The sequence below is a fragment of the Canis lupus genome, chromosome 14 (assembly GCF_003254725.2).
Source record: "Canis lupus dingo isolate Sandy chromosome 14, ASM325472v2, whole genome shotgun sequence".
In the NCBI taxonomy this organism is placed as follows: domain Eukaryota; kingdom Metazoa; phylum Chordata; class Mammalia; order Carnivora; family Canidae; genus Canis; species Canis lupus.
In genome coordinates this window covers 36,389,517-36,402,561 of record NC_064256.1, presented here as the reverse complement: position 1 = coordinate 36,402,561, position 13,045 = coordinate 36,389,517, and the positions used below count along the sequence as shown (strand labels likewise).

The 13,045-nt window shown below is 39.2% G+C and overlaps 1 protein-coding gene across 2 annotated transcripts; it reads left to right on the top strand.

Moving 5' to 3' along the window:
* The first annotated feature begins 2,600 nt into the window (after positions 1–2,600).
* Positions 2,601–11,104, top strand: TOMM7 (translocase of outer mitochondrial membrane 7). Of its 2 annotated transcripts, none has more exons than XM_025464344.3 (3): positions 2,601–2,819; positions 6,637–6,685; positions 10,884–11,104. In XM_025464344.3, the coding sequence occupies exons 1-3, from the start codon at positions 2,717–2,719 to the stop codon at positions 10,897–10,899; spliced, it is 168 nt and encodes a 55-aa protein (XP_025320129.1). In that variant the 5' UTR covers positions 2,601–2,716; the 3' UTR covers positions 10,900–11,104. The 2 variants fall into 2 exon arrangements, with proteins under 2 accessions (XP_025320129.1, XP_048949658.1); XM_049093701.1 differs by having other exon boundaries at positions 2,618–2,823.
* Positions 11,105–13,045: the final 1,941 nt, after the last annotated feature.

The window sequence follows — 13,045 nt, the reverse complement described above, 5'->3', positions numbered from 1 at the left end:
CAGAGGGAGAAGCAGGCTGCATACAGGAAGCCTGATGTGGGACTCAATCCTGGGACTCTGGGATCACACCCTGAGCCAAAGGTAGACACTCAAACGCTGAGCCACCCAGGCATCCCAAGCTCTGTGGTTGATTAAGCAGCATGATTAAGGCTGTTAGTTCCTGATGAAATTCATACACCAATTCTACGAGTGTTTATAAATACAGTCATTGGGGATATAAGATTAACGAGATAGAGTTTCTGCCTGTAATCTACTTGGGGAGATAGGCATTTAAATAATAAATCAACTCAAAAGTGGCAGCACAGAGAAAACAGAGTGCTCAACTTGCCCTAGACAGGAGCAGGAGCAAGTCAAAGGAGATTACATCTTGGAGGAGATACTTAACTGGCTCTTACAAAAGAAGAGGGTGTGGGAAAACATGTCTGGCAGGGGTAACAGCGGAGATGAGAAATAATATGAGGCTTTCAAAGACTATGTAGGTTGTGCAATGGATCTTTAATCTTTTATCCTAAAGGCAATCGGGGGGTCCTTGGAGGGTTTTATTTTGTTTTAAAATCCACCTCTATCGTTTTTTCTTTTGATAAGAGTTGTATGCACACATTATGAAAAACAACACATACAGAGATATATACATGGAAACTGAAGATTTCCAATAATTCCTTCCCCTGTCCCCTGAAACAATAATTACTACTACAAAGAGTTTGAAGTATATTTCTCTATTTTTCTCTCTATGCACATAGTAACAAATATATGACGATTATTATCATAGGAGAGAAATCTCTTGTGTGTGTTTTTAAATACACCTTTTAATGATTTAGTACTGAAATAGGATATTGAATTTGGAGGGAAAACTAGAGAGGCCAAAGCTGCAGATAAGGAGTCAGTCTTTACTTCAATAGATAAAATTGAATTTCTGGACCTGTAAACTCATCAAGGTCAGCTAGGTTCCATCCTCTCTATGAAGTTTTTTCTGATCCTCTCAGTTCACAATGCTAGCTCTCCCTTCCTAAAATTCATCTGCCTTCCCATCATATGTTGTGTATCATTTTATTATAAAACTTAGCACATTCACTTTGCATTGCAATCATCTATTTACTCCGGTCTTTTCCACCCAAACATTAAATTCTTAAGGGCAATGCCTGCCTTTCTTTTTCTTTCTTTTTCTTTCTTTCTTTCTTTCTTTTTCTTTCTTTCTTTCTTTCTTTCTTTCTTTCTTTCTTTCTTTCTTCTTTCTTTCTTCTTTTCTTTCTTTCTTTCTTTCTTTCTTTCTTTCTTTCTTTCTTTCTTTCTTTCTTTCTTTCTTCTTTCTTTCTTTTTTTCTTTTAAGGGCAATGCCTTTAAACAAAAATCTTCTATCTCTAGTTCCTAGCATACAGTAAGGCTCAATGAATGTTTGATGAAGGCAAATGACTTTGGTTTTGTTTAGCCTAACTGAAAGAAATGTATCCTTACTATGTATCAGGCATTTGGATAAAAAGATGACAGTTTCCTTATCTGTAAGATGGGGACTAATATATATATATAATATATATATATATATATATATTACATATATTTCTCTTTACAGTAATTAGTGAAGCAAGTTTAATGCAATGCAATCTTAAATTCTTTCAAGGATTAAAATGAACTGTTGTGTTTGAAACACTTAACACAGTGACAGGCGTAGAATTCACAGGTTATTATCATGAAGATGAGCCAAGTACAGGAATAGCCATAAAGCCACGTGAAATTTTCAGTGCCACTGGGCACTGAAATGTCATAATGGATCTTGGGGATAATCCAGGAAAGCCTTCAGGGACAAGGCCTTAGAAATCTCCTACACCCTTAGAGATCAAGAAGTCCTAGGATAGGGTCAAAAGCTCAAATAACAACAGTGGTCAGGCAGTTACTGAATCACAAGCTGAGAACTCTGGCTACACATGAGAATCACTTGGGAAACTTCAACGGCAACCCAATGGCCAGGTCCTATCCCTCAGTAACAGACTTCCTAGGGGTACATCCTCATCAGGCCCCCCGCACAGAGCCTGCCCCTCTCTGTGTGTGTCTCTCATGAATAAATAAATGAAATCTTTAAAAAAGTTTGGCAAGTAATATATGATGTTAAATAAGAAAAACAACCAAACACTGGAGGAGTCCAAGAAAACATGGATCATAACCTCCCTTGCAGCTCAGCCTTCACTTGAAGAAACCGATACTGAGAGAGGTTAAGTAGCTTGTCCAAGATTACACAGCAAGTCAGACTAAGAGCCGGAAACAAAACAAAACAAAACAAAACAAACCAACAAAACCCACACTCCTTTTGAATTTAATGTTCCTCCTGCATCAAGCGAGGAACACCTGGAGGTGCACCTTAAAAAAAATAGGTAATACTGTGGGAAGAGAAAGGGCATTCCAGGCTGAAGGAGGCTCAAGAGCACTGCCTCCAGTATCCCACAATCAGCCAAAACAGGCGATTCCTAAAACGTAAGGAAAGTAAAATTCAGACTTTCAGCAGACGCGGGACGGAGGGTGGGTTGGGATGAGCCACGCATGCGCCGTCCGCAGGTGGCGCCTGAGGCGGGTCAGGTCGGGCAGTGAATTACGACCTTTGCCGGCGACGCTCACGACTCCTGCCGTAAATGCCGTGTTTGGCGCGTGCGCATCTCTTTCCTTGTTCGGCGTTCCCTACGCTGCCGCTGGGGTAGAGAGTTGTCGCTGCGCCGCCCTTGCCGTCGCCATGGTGAAGCTGAGCAAAGAGGCCAAGCAAAGGCTGCAGCAGCTCTTTAAGGGCGGCCAGTTTGCCATCCGCTGGGGCTTTATTCCTCTCGTGATTTACCTGGGTCAGTAGGAGAACCTGGGAGAAGCCGGGAGGAAAGGGCGTGTGGAGGCCTCGCCTTCATGTTTTGGCTTCCAGGGCGGGAGAGGGAGGCCGGACCACGCGGCGCACGGCCTTGGATGCTTGTCTAGTCAGGGGGGTCGCTCTAACCGGAGTTCGAGCCCCTGTTCTGTTCTTTACTGTTTCTTAACGGTCTTTGACAAGTCACGTAATCCTTCCCATTCCGTTTTTCCACGTGTAAAACGGAGGTGATCTCTACCTGTGAGGATAGGTGGGAGACGTAGACGACCTCGATGTGTTTGAAAGCGGCTCATTCCCTCGGTTACTGGGGGTGGGGGGTGGGCGTCGGGCCGTTTGTCCTCCCCTCTTCAGGTGGTCGGTCCTAAGTGGAAAGAGGCCTGTAGACCTCGGGGGTGTGCTGCTGCCTTGGAGCCTGAGTGCGACGGTCTGTGTTGGATTTCTCTCTGCCAGCTGAGAAGCTGTACGGCGAACAGTTTGGATGATTTTTGTCATAGATCCCATTTTATAGGTGAGAAAATCGAGTCAGAGAAATTTCGTTGCTTGCTGAAGGCCACAGAGCTGTTCACCGGGGAGCTATGAACTCAAGTAACGGGGCACCAGGGCCCATACCCTTTTTTTTTTTTTTTCTTTAAGATTTTATTTATTTATTCATGAGAGACACAAAGAGAGAGGCAGAGACACAGGCAGAGGGAGAAGCAGACTGCGGGGAGCCCGACGTGGGACTCGATCCCGATCCCGGGTCTCCAGGGTCACGCCCTGGGTCGAAGGTGGCGCCAAAGCCAGGGACGAGCCACCCAGGGCACCCCGACCATACTCTTAACCACTATGCTGTACCGCAAAGATTTGTTAAGTGCCAGGCAAATATTTTCTTTTTTTTTAAAATTTTTTTGAAAAGTTTTTTATTTTATTTTTTTATTTTTTAGTTGTTTATTAAGAGAAACTATTCCATAACCCAGTGTTCGTGTTTCTTAGCTCAGGGACCCCGGACAGTCAGTGACAAGCTTCAATGAAACGCAATCCAAAGACATTCTTTATATTCCAAATTCACTTTGCACTCTGAAAGATATCGGCCTTCTTCATCTCCTCAGAATCTTTCATGGAATCATAATTTCTGTAGAAATCTGCATATGCCTTCTTTCTTGGTTCGGCCACAGCAAACTTCTAGAAAGCTGCAACCCCCAGGGATACAGCGAAGGCTCCAACGATATGAAATCGCAGACGCTTGGCCAAAAGGCCTCGCATCTGAGGTTAAGGCACTTGAAGTCATGGTAGTTACTCTCCTTAACACCTACCTCAAACCTAACGGTCTTCCTAACAGAAATGGACGGCCCAGGCAAATATTTTCACCTATAGGGCTGCACATTGGGATTTTATCCTATTTCTAGCCATGGGCAATTTTTAATTTCTTGAACCATCAAAGTGTAGGAGACACAATGTTATGTTAGTTTCAGGTGTACAACAGTAGTGGTAAGGAAAAAGCCCCAGCTGTCAGTTGGCACAAAGTTTGAAATTTTGTTAAGACTCAATTTCACACTCTTTAAAAGAGTCCTTCCTATTTGTCTTAGGTGTCCTGCGTTGTTCCAGGTAAAGCACAGTCGCTCTTAATCTTGATGGAGCCTTTGATTATGCCGGATGTTTTCCAGGTGGCTGTGGCTCAGTTTCCCCATGAAATTCGCAAACCATCGGATTATCTGGGGACTTCTATGAGGACTTAAAAAAGATCCTTTTTTTCCCATCCATTTCAACCCCTCTCCCCCTTTTAAAGCATTAACCTCCAAGATCTTAGCGACTTTGTATAAGTGTCCAGGATTGGACCAGGTAATTATGATAGCCTGCTCTTCTTGCAGGCTGTGTTCCCCCATCTCCTCCCCCACCCCTCAAGTGTTTACTTGATGGTAGAAGGGCCAGCTTCATTGTCAAGCACTAGGACCAGCTCTCCTTTTAGCTAAGAAAGATATGGGCACTCTGATTCTTCCCTTTCTTTGTTCCTCCTCCTCTTCCTTTGTTTGTGTGTGTGGCTCCTTTTATAGCCTGCTCTTGCCTTCTTGGTTCCCCTGGTTTCTTTGCTGCTCTATAAGTCTTGACCTATACCTTTCCATCTTTCTCCCTTTTTTTGTGATTGCTTTTCTACGCCAGAAAACTAGCTGATTGCTACATTCTGTGTATCAAGGGTTTTGGTCTGAAGAGAATGTTTGTTTGTTTGTTTGTTTGGTTTTCCTACCCTAGAGTTTATTTTTCTTTTTGTGCACACTGGCTGTATTCTCGTTCTTAGGACTGCCATTACCGTGATTTTCAACCTAGCTTCCACTCCAGTTGACCGTAATGTTAGAACTGTCTTTTCAGTACTTTTTCCTTGTTAATCATTGTCTTTTTCTTCTCACATCCTAGAAATTTAATTTAATTTCTAACCTAGTTCCCAGGTAGTTTCTTTTTCTTCTCCATCTACACTCTCACAAAAACTTAAAAACTGCAGATTGAATTTCTTGTGTGATTTATATATAACTTTTAGGGCTTCAGGGAGTACACGCGCATAAAGTGCTGTAAAGTAGAACAGACAGTGACATGATAAAGAATCTGTTGGAAACTGACCAACACAAAGATTTTAGTGAATCACCTGCTGGAAGATAATTTTTCATGGTGTCTTGAATTTCTACAAATCTTGTAGAAAAGAGGCAGAGGTTCTTACCACCCTTTGTTCCATATTCTTAAGGATGTTTGTGGAGTGAACAGCCTTGGAAAATAGTATCTCAAAAAAAAAAAAAAAGGAAAATAGTATCTCCTTTAGAGCAATGGGGAGACAGTGGTCACTGCCCATTACAACAGACTGGTTCCTTAAACTCAAGTTTTATCGAAAAATGATGACATTTTAACTATAGTTACTGCTGGGAGTAATAAACTCTCCCTTGTTTCTGACTCAGGATTTTGTGTCTTCTACCAGCATCTGTGAAACTGGCAGGCTAATTTGTTGTCTTGAAAATGGGGTAAAAATTCATACCCCCACAGTTCTTGATGCACTCTAATTTTGATCAGTCAGCAAATTAGCATATGTTATCCAGTTAATTAGTAAATATATTTTAAATGGCAAAAGGTTTATATGATCATACTTGTAATAAATGTGTTGGCTTAATTAGGTTTTTAAACAATAATTTGGTTTTTTTTCCCACTCTTTTTTTCTTCCAACGTTTGTTGCTTTATAAAAAGGGGTTTGTGGGGTATAAAATAAGGTATCCTCAATTGTTTATTAAAAGTGTAGTTTTAAAAAAGTCTTTTTTGCTCTTTGTAGTTTTTATATCCAGTATAGTTTGGTAGCTGTGTCATCTTTTTTCTGGGTAATGACTAAGAATGAAAGTGTATGCTCTGGGCTATGGTGCTAATATATACACAATTATATAAGAATAAGGTTATTCGTCCTCCCTACTGATTAGTCCTGGACATAATCTCATACTCTAGTTAAAATTCAAGACTAGGGATGTCTGGGTGGCTCAGCGGCTGAGTATCTGCCTTCGGCCCAGGGTGTGATCCTGGGGTCCTGGGATCGAGTCCCACGTCGGGCTCCCTGCAGAGCCTGCTTCTCCCTCTGCCTGTGTCTATGGCTTTCTCTGTGTGCTGCTCATGAATAAATAAATAAAATCTTAAAAAAAAAACAAAACAAGACTGTTCTGTAGCACACAGGTAAATTTAGATTTAGTAGATCATTCTAGCTACTGTAGGTTGAAGAGAAACGATTATAAATGTTATGTCTGCTAGGGTTTTTAAGTTATAATTTATTCTGTTTCTCTCTCCTTCCCCCTCTACCCCAGGATTCAAGAGAGGTGCAGACCCTGGAATGCCCGAACCGACTGTTTTGAGGTACTGCTCTTACAAAGAAATATTTCAGGGCAAATATTCATTTATTAGTACTTAGTAAATTAGTTCAATTATTAGATCACTGGGAAGCAAGAATCATAGTTGTAGGCATTGTAATGGGGCTGTACTAGTCAGTATAGTTTTGGGCTGTTGGGAAACTGCAGCAGTTTGCAGAACAGTTTAGCTTTTGTTATTAGGTTAATTGCTTTCTATCTCCTTCCTACTTTGTACTTACTCTACCACATTGTAACTGTAATGAAACATATTTACAAGAAAAAACTAATCATCCTACCATTTTGAGAGGTGAATGAACTCTTTAATTATCCATAGTTCTGTTTTCTCATTCAGGTAAGTACAGTCTTTTAGATCATTCTAACAAGAATATGTAGGATTTTGTTTTCTTCACCTAAAACTACAGTTGGTATCCCATGTTTTTAACTTTTGTTGATCACTTAGGTTTTTCAGTTTTTCAGTTTACATAACAGTACAATGGATATTTAGATAGATTTTATAGGTTTTGATTTATTTCCTTATAAATTCTCATGGGTATAGTAAGTCAAAGTATATAAACATTTATGACTCTGAAAATGCATTGTCAGATTTCTTTCTCAGAAACAGTCTTGACAGTGTTGGATAAGCACTTGTGAAAATTTTACACACACACCATACATATTCATGTACTCACAAGTGTATGTATATATGTATACTTGTGAAAGCTGTATGTGTATGTGTCTATATGTACATACATATATATAATCAGAAACAGGCAGGTTTGCTTTGTAGGAAAGACTGATATTTATGTCACGTTGGTGACCAGGACCTGTACAGGTGCTATGTGATTTCATCTTGACCCTCTGTCTTACAGATCTTTCTTTTGGATTGCCCTAATAGACTTTGCATTGGCTCTTCTAGGTTTTCTGTTTCTTCAGATTCCTACTCTAAGCCACTTTTTTTTTCTAGAATGGGCAGAAAGTAATAGTAATACTTATAACAGGTACTTTTCATAGTTAACTGTTTTAGGTGCTTTATATACAGTATCTCTAGTTGTCACTTCAGTACTTCAGAGCAGGTCACCTAATTGATAGGTGGTGAAGTATATCTGTCTCCAAAGTCTACACTCTTTCCACTGGGTCCTGTGGGCTTTCCCAGATAATCTTACCTCTTTTCTTATCGTGGTGGCATCTGATAGGAATTTTCCTTCACCCGCTCTGTCTAACTGACCTCTCCTTTATCAGAGGAAGGGGTTTTTCTTATAAGTTTCTAGTGTATGTGCCCTCGACTTGTCCATTTCTAAGATTTTGTTTTTAAGTAATATCTACACCCAATGTGGGGCTTGAACTTAAAACCCTGAGATTAAGAATCACATGCTGTAATGACTGAGCCAGCCAGGAGCCCCTCAATTTGTTCATTTCTGTAGTTACTCTCTTTTTCCCTGATAACATTCTTTAGTAATTTGCTGCTGCTTTTCTTCACTTTCCTCTCCCTTTAACCATTTGTGGTGTGGCTTCTTAAAACTGCTTTCAGAGATCTCCACTATGTTTCTTTTTCTTAGCCTCTCCCTTTTGAACTGTAAAATGGGGACTTGAGGTAATGTATCTGCTATTTACTAGCCAGATGACCTGAGAGCAGTTCTTTTCATAGGGATTTCTTACCTTAGGAAACATCAGAGAAGGGACTACCTGGTCAAGTAATGTGAACATTTTCCAGGTACTGGAAATTATCATCTAATACCTTTTCCCAAGAGGCCATTAGCCTTTCTGGAGTGAAGTTTCCTTTTTTGTAAGTTGGGTATAATATTCACTTCATAAAGTATTCATGAGGATTGAATAAAAATATTGTATATAAAGTGTTATGAGTATTTGGCAAGTGAACAATTAACTGCTAATTTTTAATCTTTTCTGTGTCATCTTCTTTACCTCACTTCTTTCTTCTGTGAGAACTTGTTCCAGCTACCATATACTGCATGCTGCCGCAGAATAAACCACGTATTTTCATGCCTTTATCCCAATGCTTGTGCTCCCTTAACCTGGAATGCTCTTTCTCTTGTTTCCATAGGTTGGTGAAAACCTATGTCTAGAAAAGCCCAATCTCAAATGTCATCACTTCCTTAAATCTTTTCCCCCTTCTAGCTGAAAACTCTCTGAATACTTGTTTGTGTGCATCATTCTCTGCCTTACTTATGCTTGTTGTTGATTTACATTACATTTTGTCCTGTAAGCACCTAAAGTAGCTGCCAACAAGAAAGAGTTGGATTAACTTAATTAATTGCCTCTGACCTCTTGGTGTTTTTTTGGACAGGAATTAATATCACATTGCATCTTTTGGTAGGACTTTTAGATAGGATCTGCAAGATGGGAAATAGCATTTTTGTGCCCCAGGTGGCTGAGGATCCAGAGGTAGGACTAGAATGTGACTTTTTATTGTACCTTTTTTTGGCTTCAGTTATCCCACGAAGAGTTGACCCTTCAAAGTTGCATTCTGGATGGAGAAGCCACCCCCTGCGTTTTCATTTCTTCACCATACACCTTATTAGTAGTGCTCTGTCCTCTCTGGTGTGCTTTTTCATTCTTTTCCGTCATTAGGGGCATCTTCTAGTTTTCTTCCAGTGGTATTTGAGATTTAGGGGAGAATTGATAGAGTGCCTGGAAAGGGTTGTTCAGTTTTAGAATTTCATATACCATGCTGCTTGTGTTGTGGAAACTGACTAGAGAGGCCTTCCTGGCTTACCTGTACTGGACCCTGAAAGGGACAAAACTGCTAGGACATATCTGCTAGGATTACTATTAATATAAATGTTTTATTAATATAGAATTTATTATTCATTAATGTCAAGTTTGTTGTTTGTGCATAAATTTATTTGTATAATACTTATCTAAATATTAGCTCATGATTTACTTGTCTGCTTCCCTTGCTAAATTGTTGGGTTCCTAGGAGTTAGAACCACATTGGTCTTAGTGTCTGTCCTCTTTCACCCAGATGGCACCTTCTATGTGGTCAGCAAATGTTGGTTGAAATGACTCCATACACAAAATGCAATACTTTAACAAACATGGAGGAGTAATTAGTAAAACATTATTTAGACAAAATACATGAACACTGAGGTTAACTAAGAGAATCATTGTTCCCATTGTCTATGTAAGGCCAAGGAAGATCTGTTTTCTTTATTTTGAATGCTCATTACCACTGAGAAGGAGACTTTCATAGATGAAAAGTTCATTTTTATATCAACCATATGCACAAATATTTGAGGTTTAATGGAAGATTTTAATATACTTTTGAGAATTAGAAATAGATGAGTGTTTGGCTTTTTCCTAGGCAAAGGGAAATACTTAAAAAAAAAACTTCATAGAATATTCAAGTTATTTTGTAATGCAGTTTTATTTTACATGTCATATTACTAGCAACCACATTTTTAATCAGCAAGACTTAGAAATAAAACACCTCTAGTCTTCCTCCAGAGTCGTGTTAGTTAGGATATGGTTTAGGAATTTGGCCAGAATGTTTGAAGTAAGATTTATTTGAGGCTGAAATTAAGGCTAGTAATTGCTCCTGGGATGTTTGTTGTAATGGTTAAGAGCACCTGGGTCAGGGGTGCCTGGGTGCCTCAGTCGGTTAAGCATCCCACTCTTGATCTAATCTCAGGACCCTGATCTCAGGGTCATGAGTTCAAGCCCCTTATTGGGCTCCATGCTGGGTGTGGACCCTACTTAAAAAAAAAAAAAGCACCTGGGTTACATCCCACTCTGCCACTTAAGATAGGTAACCATCTCAAAGCCATGGTTTCCCTGTAGTTAAAATAAAGGTTAGAAGAGTTGGGAACTTCCTATACAGTACTGACCCATAGAAGCATTCAGTAAATGTTATTTTCAGCTTTACTGATGTGGTATTTAATAATGATGGAGTTTTATATTGTGGATTCATCAGTCCTTCATGTTAATGAAAATCATTAATCATTTATCTTTTGACAGACCTCAACTTACATTTTCCTTTGTGTTTATAATAGGTAATCACACTCAAAAGTAACAAACCTGTATTTAAGTATATATCTTTATTTGCTCAATGAGATCAATCCTTGCCTAGTATCTCTGAATTTGATAGATGAGTAAACACAAATGTAAATGTATATAATCTTCTAATTCTTAAACCGTTTAAGCTTTTACTTTGGGGTTTAATTTATTTCTCCTCTTCACAAACATTTTAGCTTACTTTGGGGATAAAGGTCACCTGGATTTGGAAGCAATCAATGGACAGGAACAACATGGAAGGTGTGCGCTCTGGCTGGGATAAGAGATGGGACACCGTTCAGACATTCACCGGTTGAATGGCACAGGGCTCTTCTCAGATGAATCTGTGGCAAGAGTGGAACTTCTACTGACTTATTTATCATAGACTGTATCAAAATAAATGTTTTTAACAATGTTATGTCTTGAGTCCTTTTTGAATGAAACATAATGGACTATTAGGTAAAAATTTAGCCTTTTGTCTTTTTCAAAACAGTGAATTTATATATATGCCTAGATGCTACCCTAAAAAATAGAACTTTCAAGTTAATTCCTGGCCATTCACTTAACATGTAGATTCCATTTTCCTTTTGCATTGAATTAATAACCTCTGGGATTTTCTAAGGTAGTAAGAATATAGACGGTTCTCAGTTTGGTGAGCTGGCCCTTACTTCCTGCATGTCCCTGGAGTAAAGTTGTTAACTGAAAGAAATGGATTCTCTGGCTCTGTTGGTAGAGATGGGAATGGCTTTGGGGAGTTGTGGGTCTGATTTATTTGTCAGTTAAATACGTCTAAGATTTCCCTCACTGCTGTTTGGAAATTAGACCTGTCTGGGCAAGAGCCATGGATAGTTACATAGAATAGTAGCACTTTCTACTAAAGCAGTTAATGGGAATTAGTTTTCAGTACTGGTTTCCTGGACCATTAACTGTATTTGAAGCCTATTTTTATTTAGCTTTTTCCGTAAATCTAACAAAATAGCTCTATTTATTTAGTTTTGAGAATTGTAATTCATGTAGGAAAGTAGGCCTGAAACCAGATATGATAGGATTTGGGAGGAGCCTGTTGACTTGAATGTTTTAAACAGGCGGTATTTAATTAGAGAATGATCATGAATGTAATCTCAGGTGACAGGGCTATCATTCCCAAAAATTCTTCCTTATTTCTGATGTAAAACCCTTCAGCTATTTAAGCCTATTTCCTCAAGTTTTGTTAACTTTACCATGGAGACGTAGGAGACTATTGAGGCTTATTGCATAAGGAGATTTTAAAGTGGAATTCCAGAGAGCTAACTGCAGGAAAGTCATTTTTGGCAAGCACTTGATGTAATTGCTTCAACATCTCTATGAATCTAGGCACTTAATGATTTTCCTAAAAACTCTTAGCAGTTTTTAAATTCCATAAACTAGCTTAAGAATGTGCCCCCTCACCCTACCCCCCACCCCCCATGGCTAAATTTTAGTGTTGTTTGTGAACTTCTTAGAATTGTGGTGCACATTAACTTCTCTTTTTTGCTCAGGATTTTCAGAAATTGAGATTGAGAAATAAAAACTGTCAGATACCCATTTTGATAAAATACTACCATGGATAGCAAACAACTGGTTTTGTGTTCATTGAGAGTTCATTTGGAGCTGTCTAAAAACCCAGGAGATTTTACAGTGAGAAATCCAGAGTTGGGTAGGAAGAGACCAGTTCCTTGATCTCCCATCTGAGGAAGCTAAGGGACAAGAGTTTAAGCACTTGTTCAAAGCGTAGGTAAGAGCTAAGACTAGTACACACTTGCATGTGTGTATCTTAAAGTTTGTGAGATGTTTACAATTAAGCTATGTTTTATTGAATTTTCGTTTTTAAAGCAGTGCAGTCCTACTCAAGAAGCATTGTTTTCTTCTGTGCTAGACACTGGAGAGTCCTTATAATTAAGATTATTCCTGATCTTGATTTGCTCAGGCAAAAGTACTGACCTGATAGGATCTGGTTTAAGGTCTGGTTCTGCCACTCAGTTTCTAGCCTTTGGTGAATTCACTTAATCTTGAGGCTTCAGTTTCTTCTACAAAATAGGAATAAGACTTGCCCCAAGGTGTTCTTTTCTAAATTGCTTCTCATAGCTGTTGCCAGACTAGCATCACCTAGAAACTTGTTGTATGTTTTCATGTCTGGAAACGGGTGAGGCCTAGTGGTTTCTATGATTTAATTACTTCAACTGTTACTTTGAATTAACTTAGTATTTCCAGATGGTCCTGGAGTTGCATGCAGTGTAAGAAATGTTACAGAAAGATCTGTGTACCTTTACCTAGTTTCCCTCAATGATGACTTGTAAAATTATCAGTGCAGTATCAGGGTATTGATTATTGGTGAGTCAAT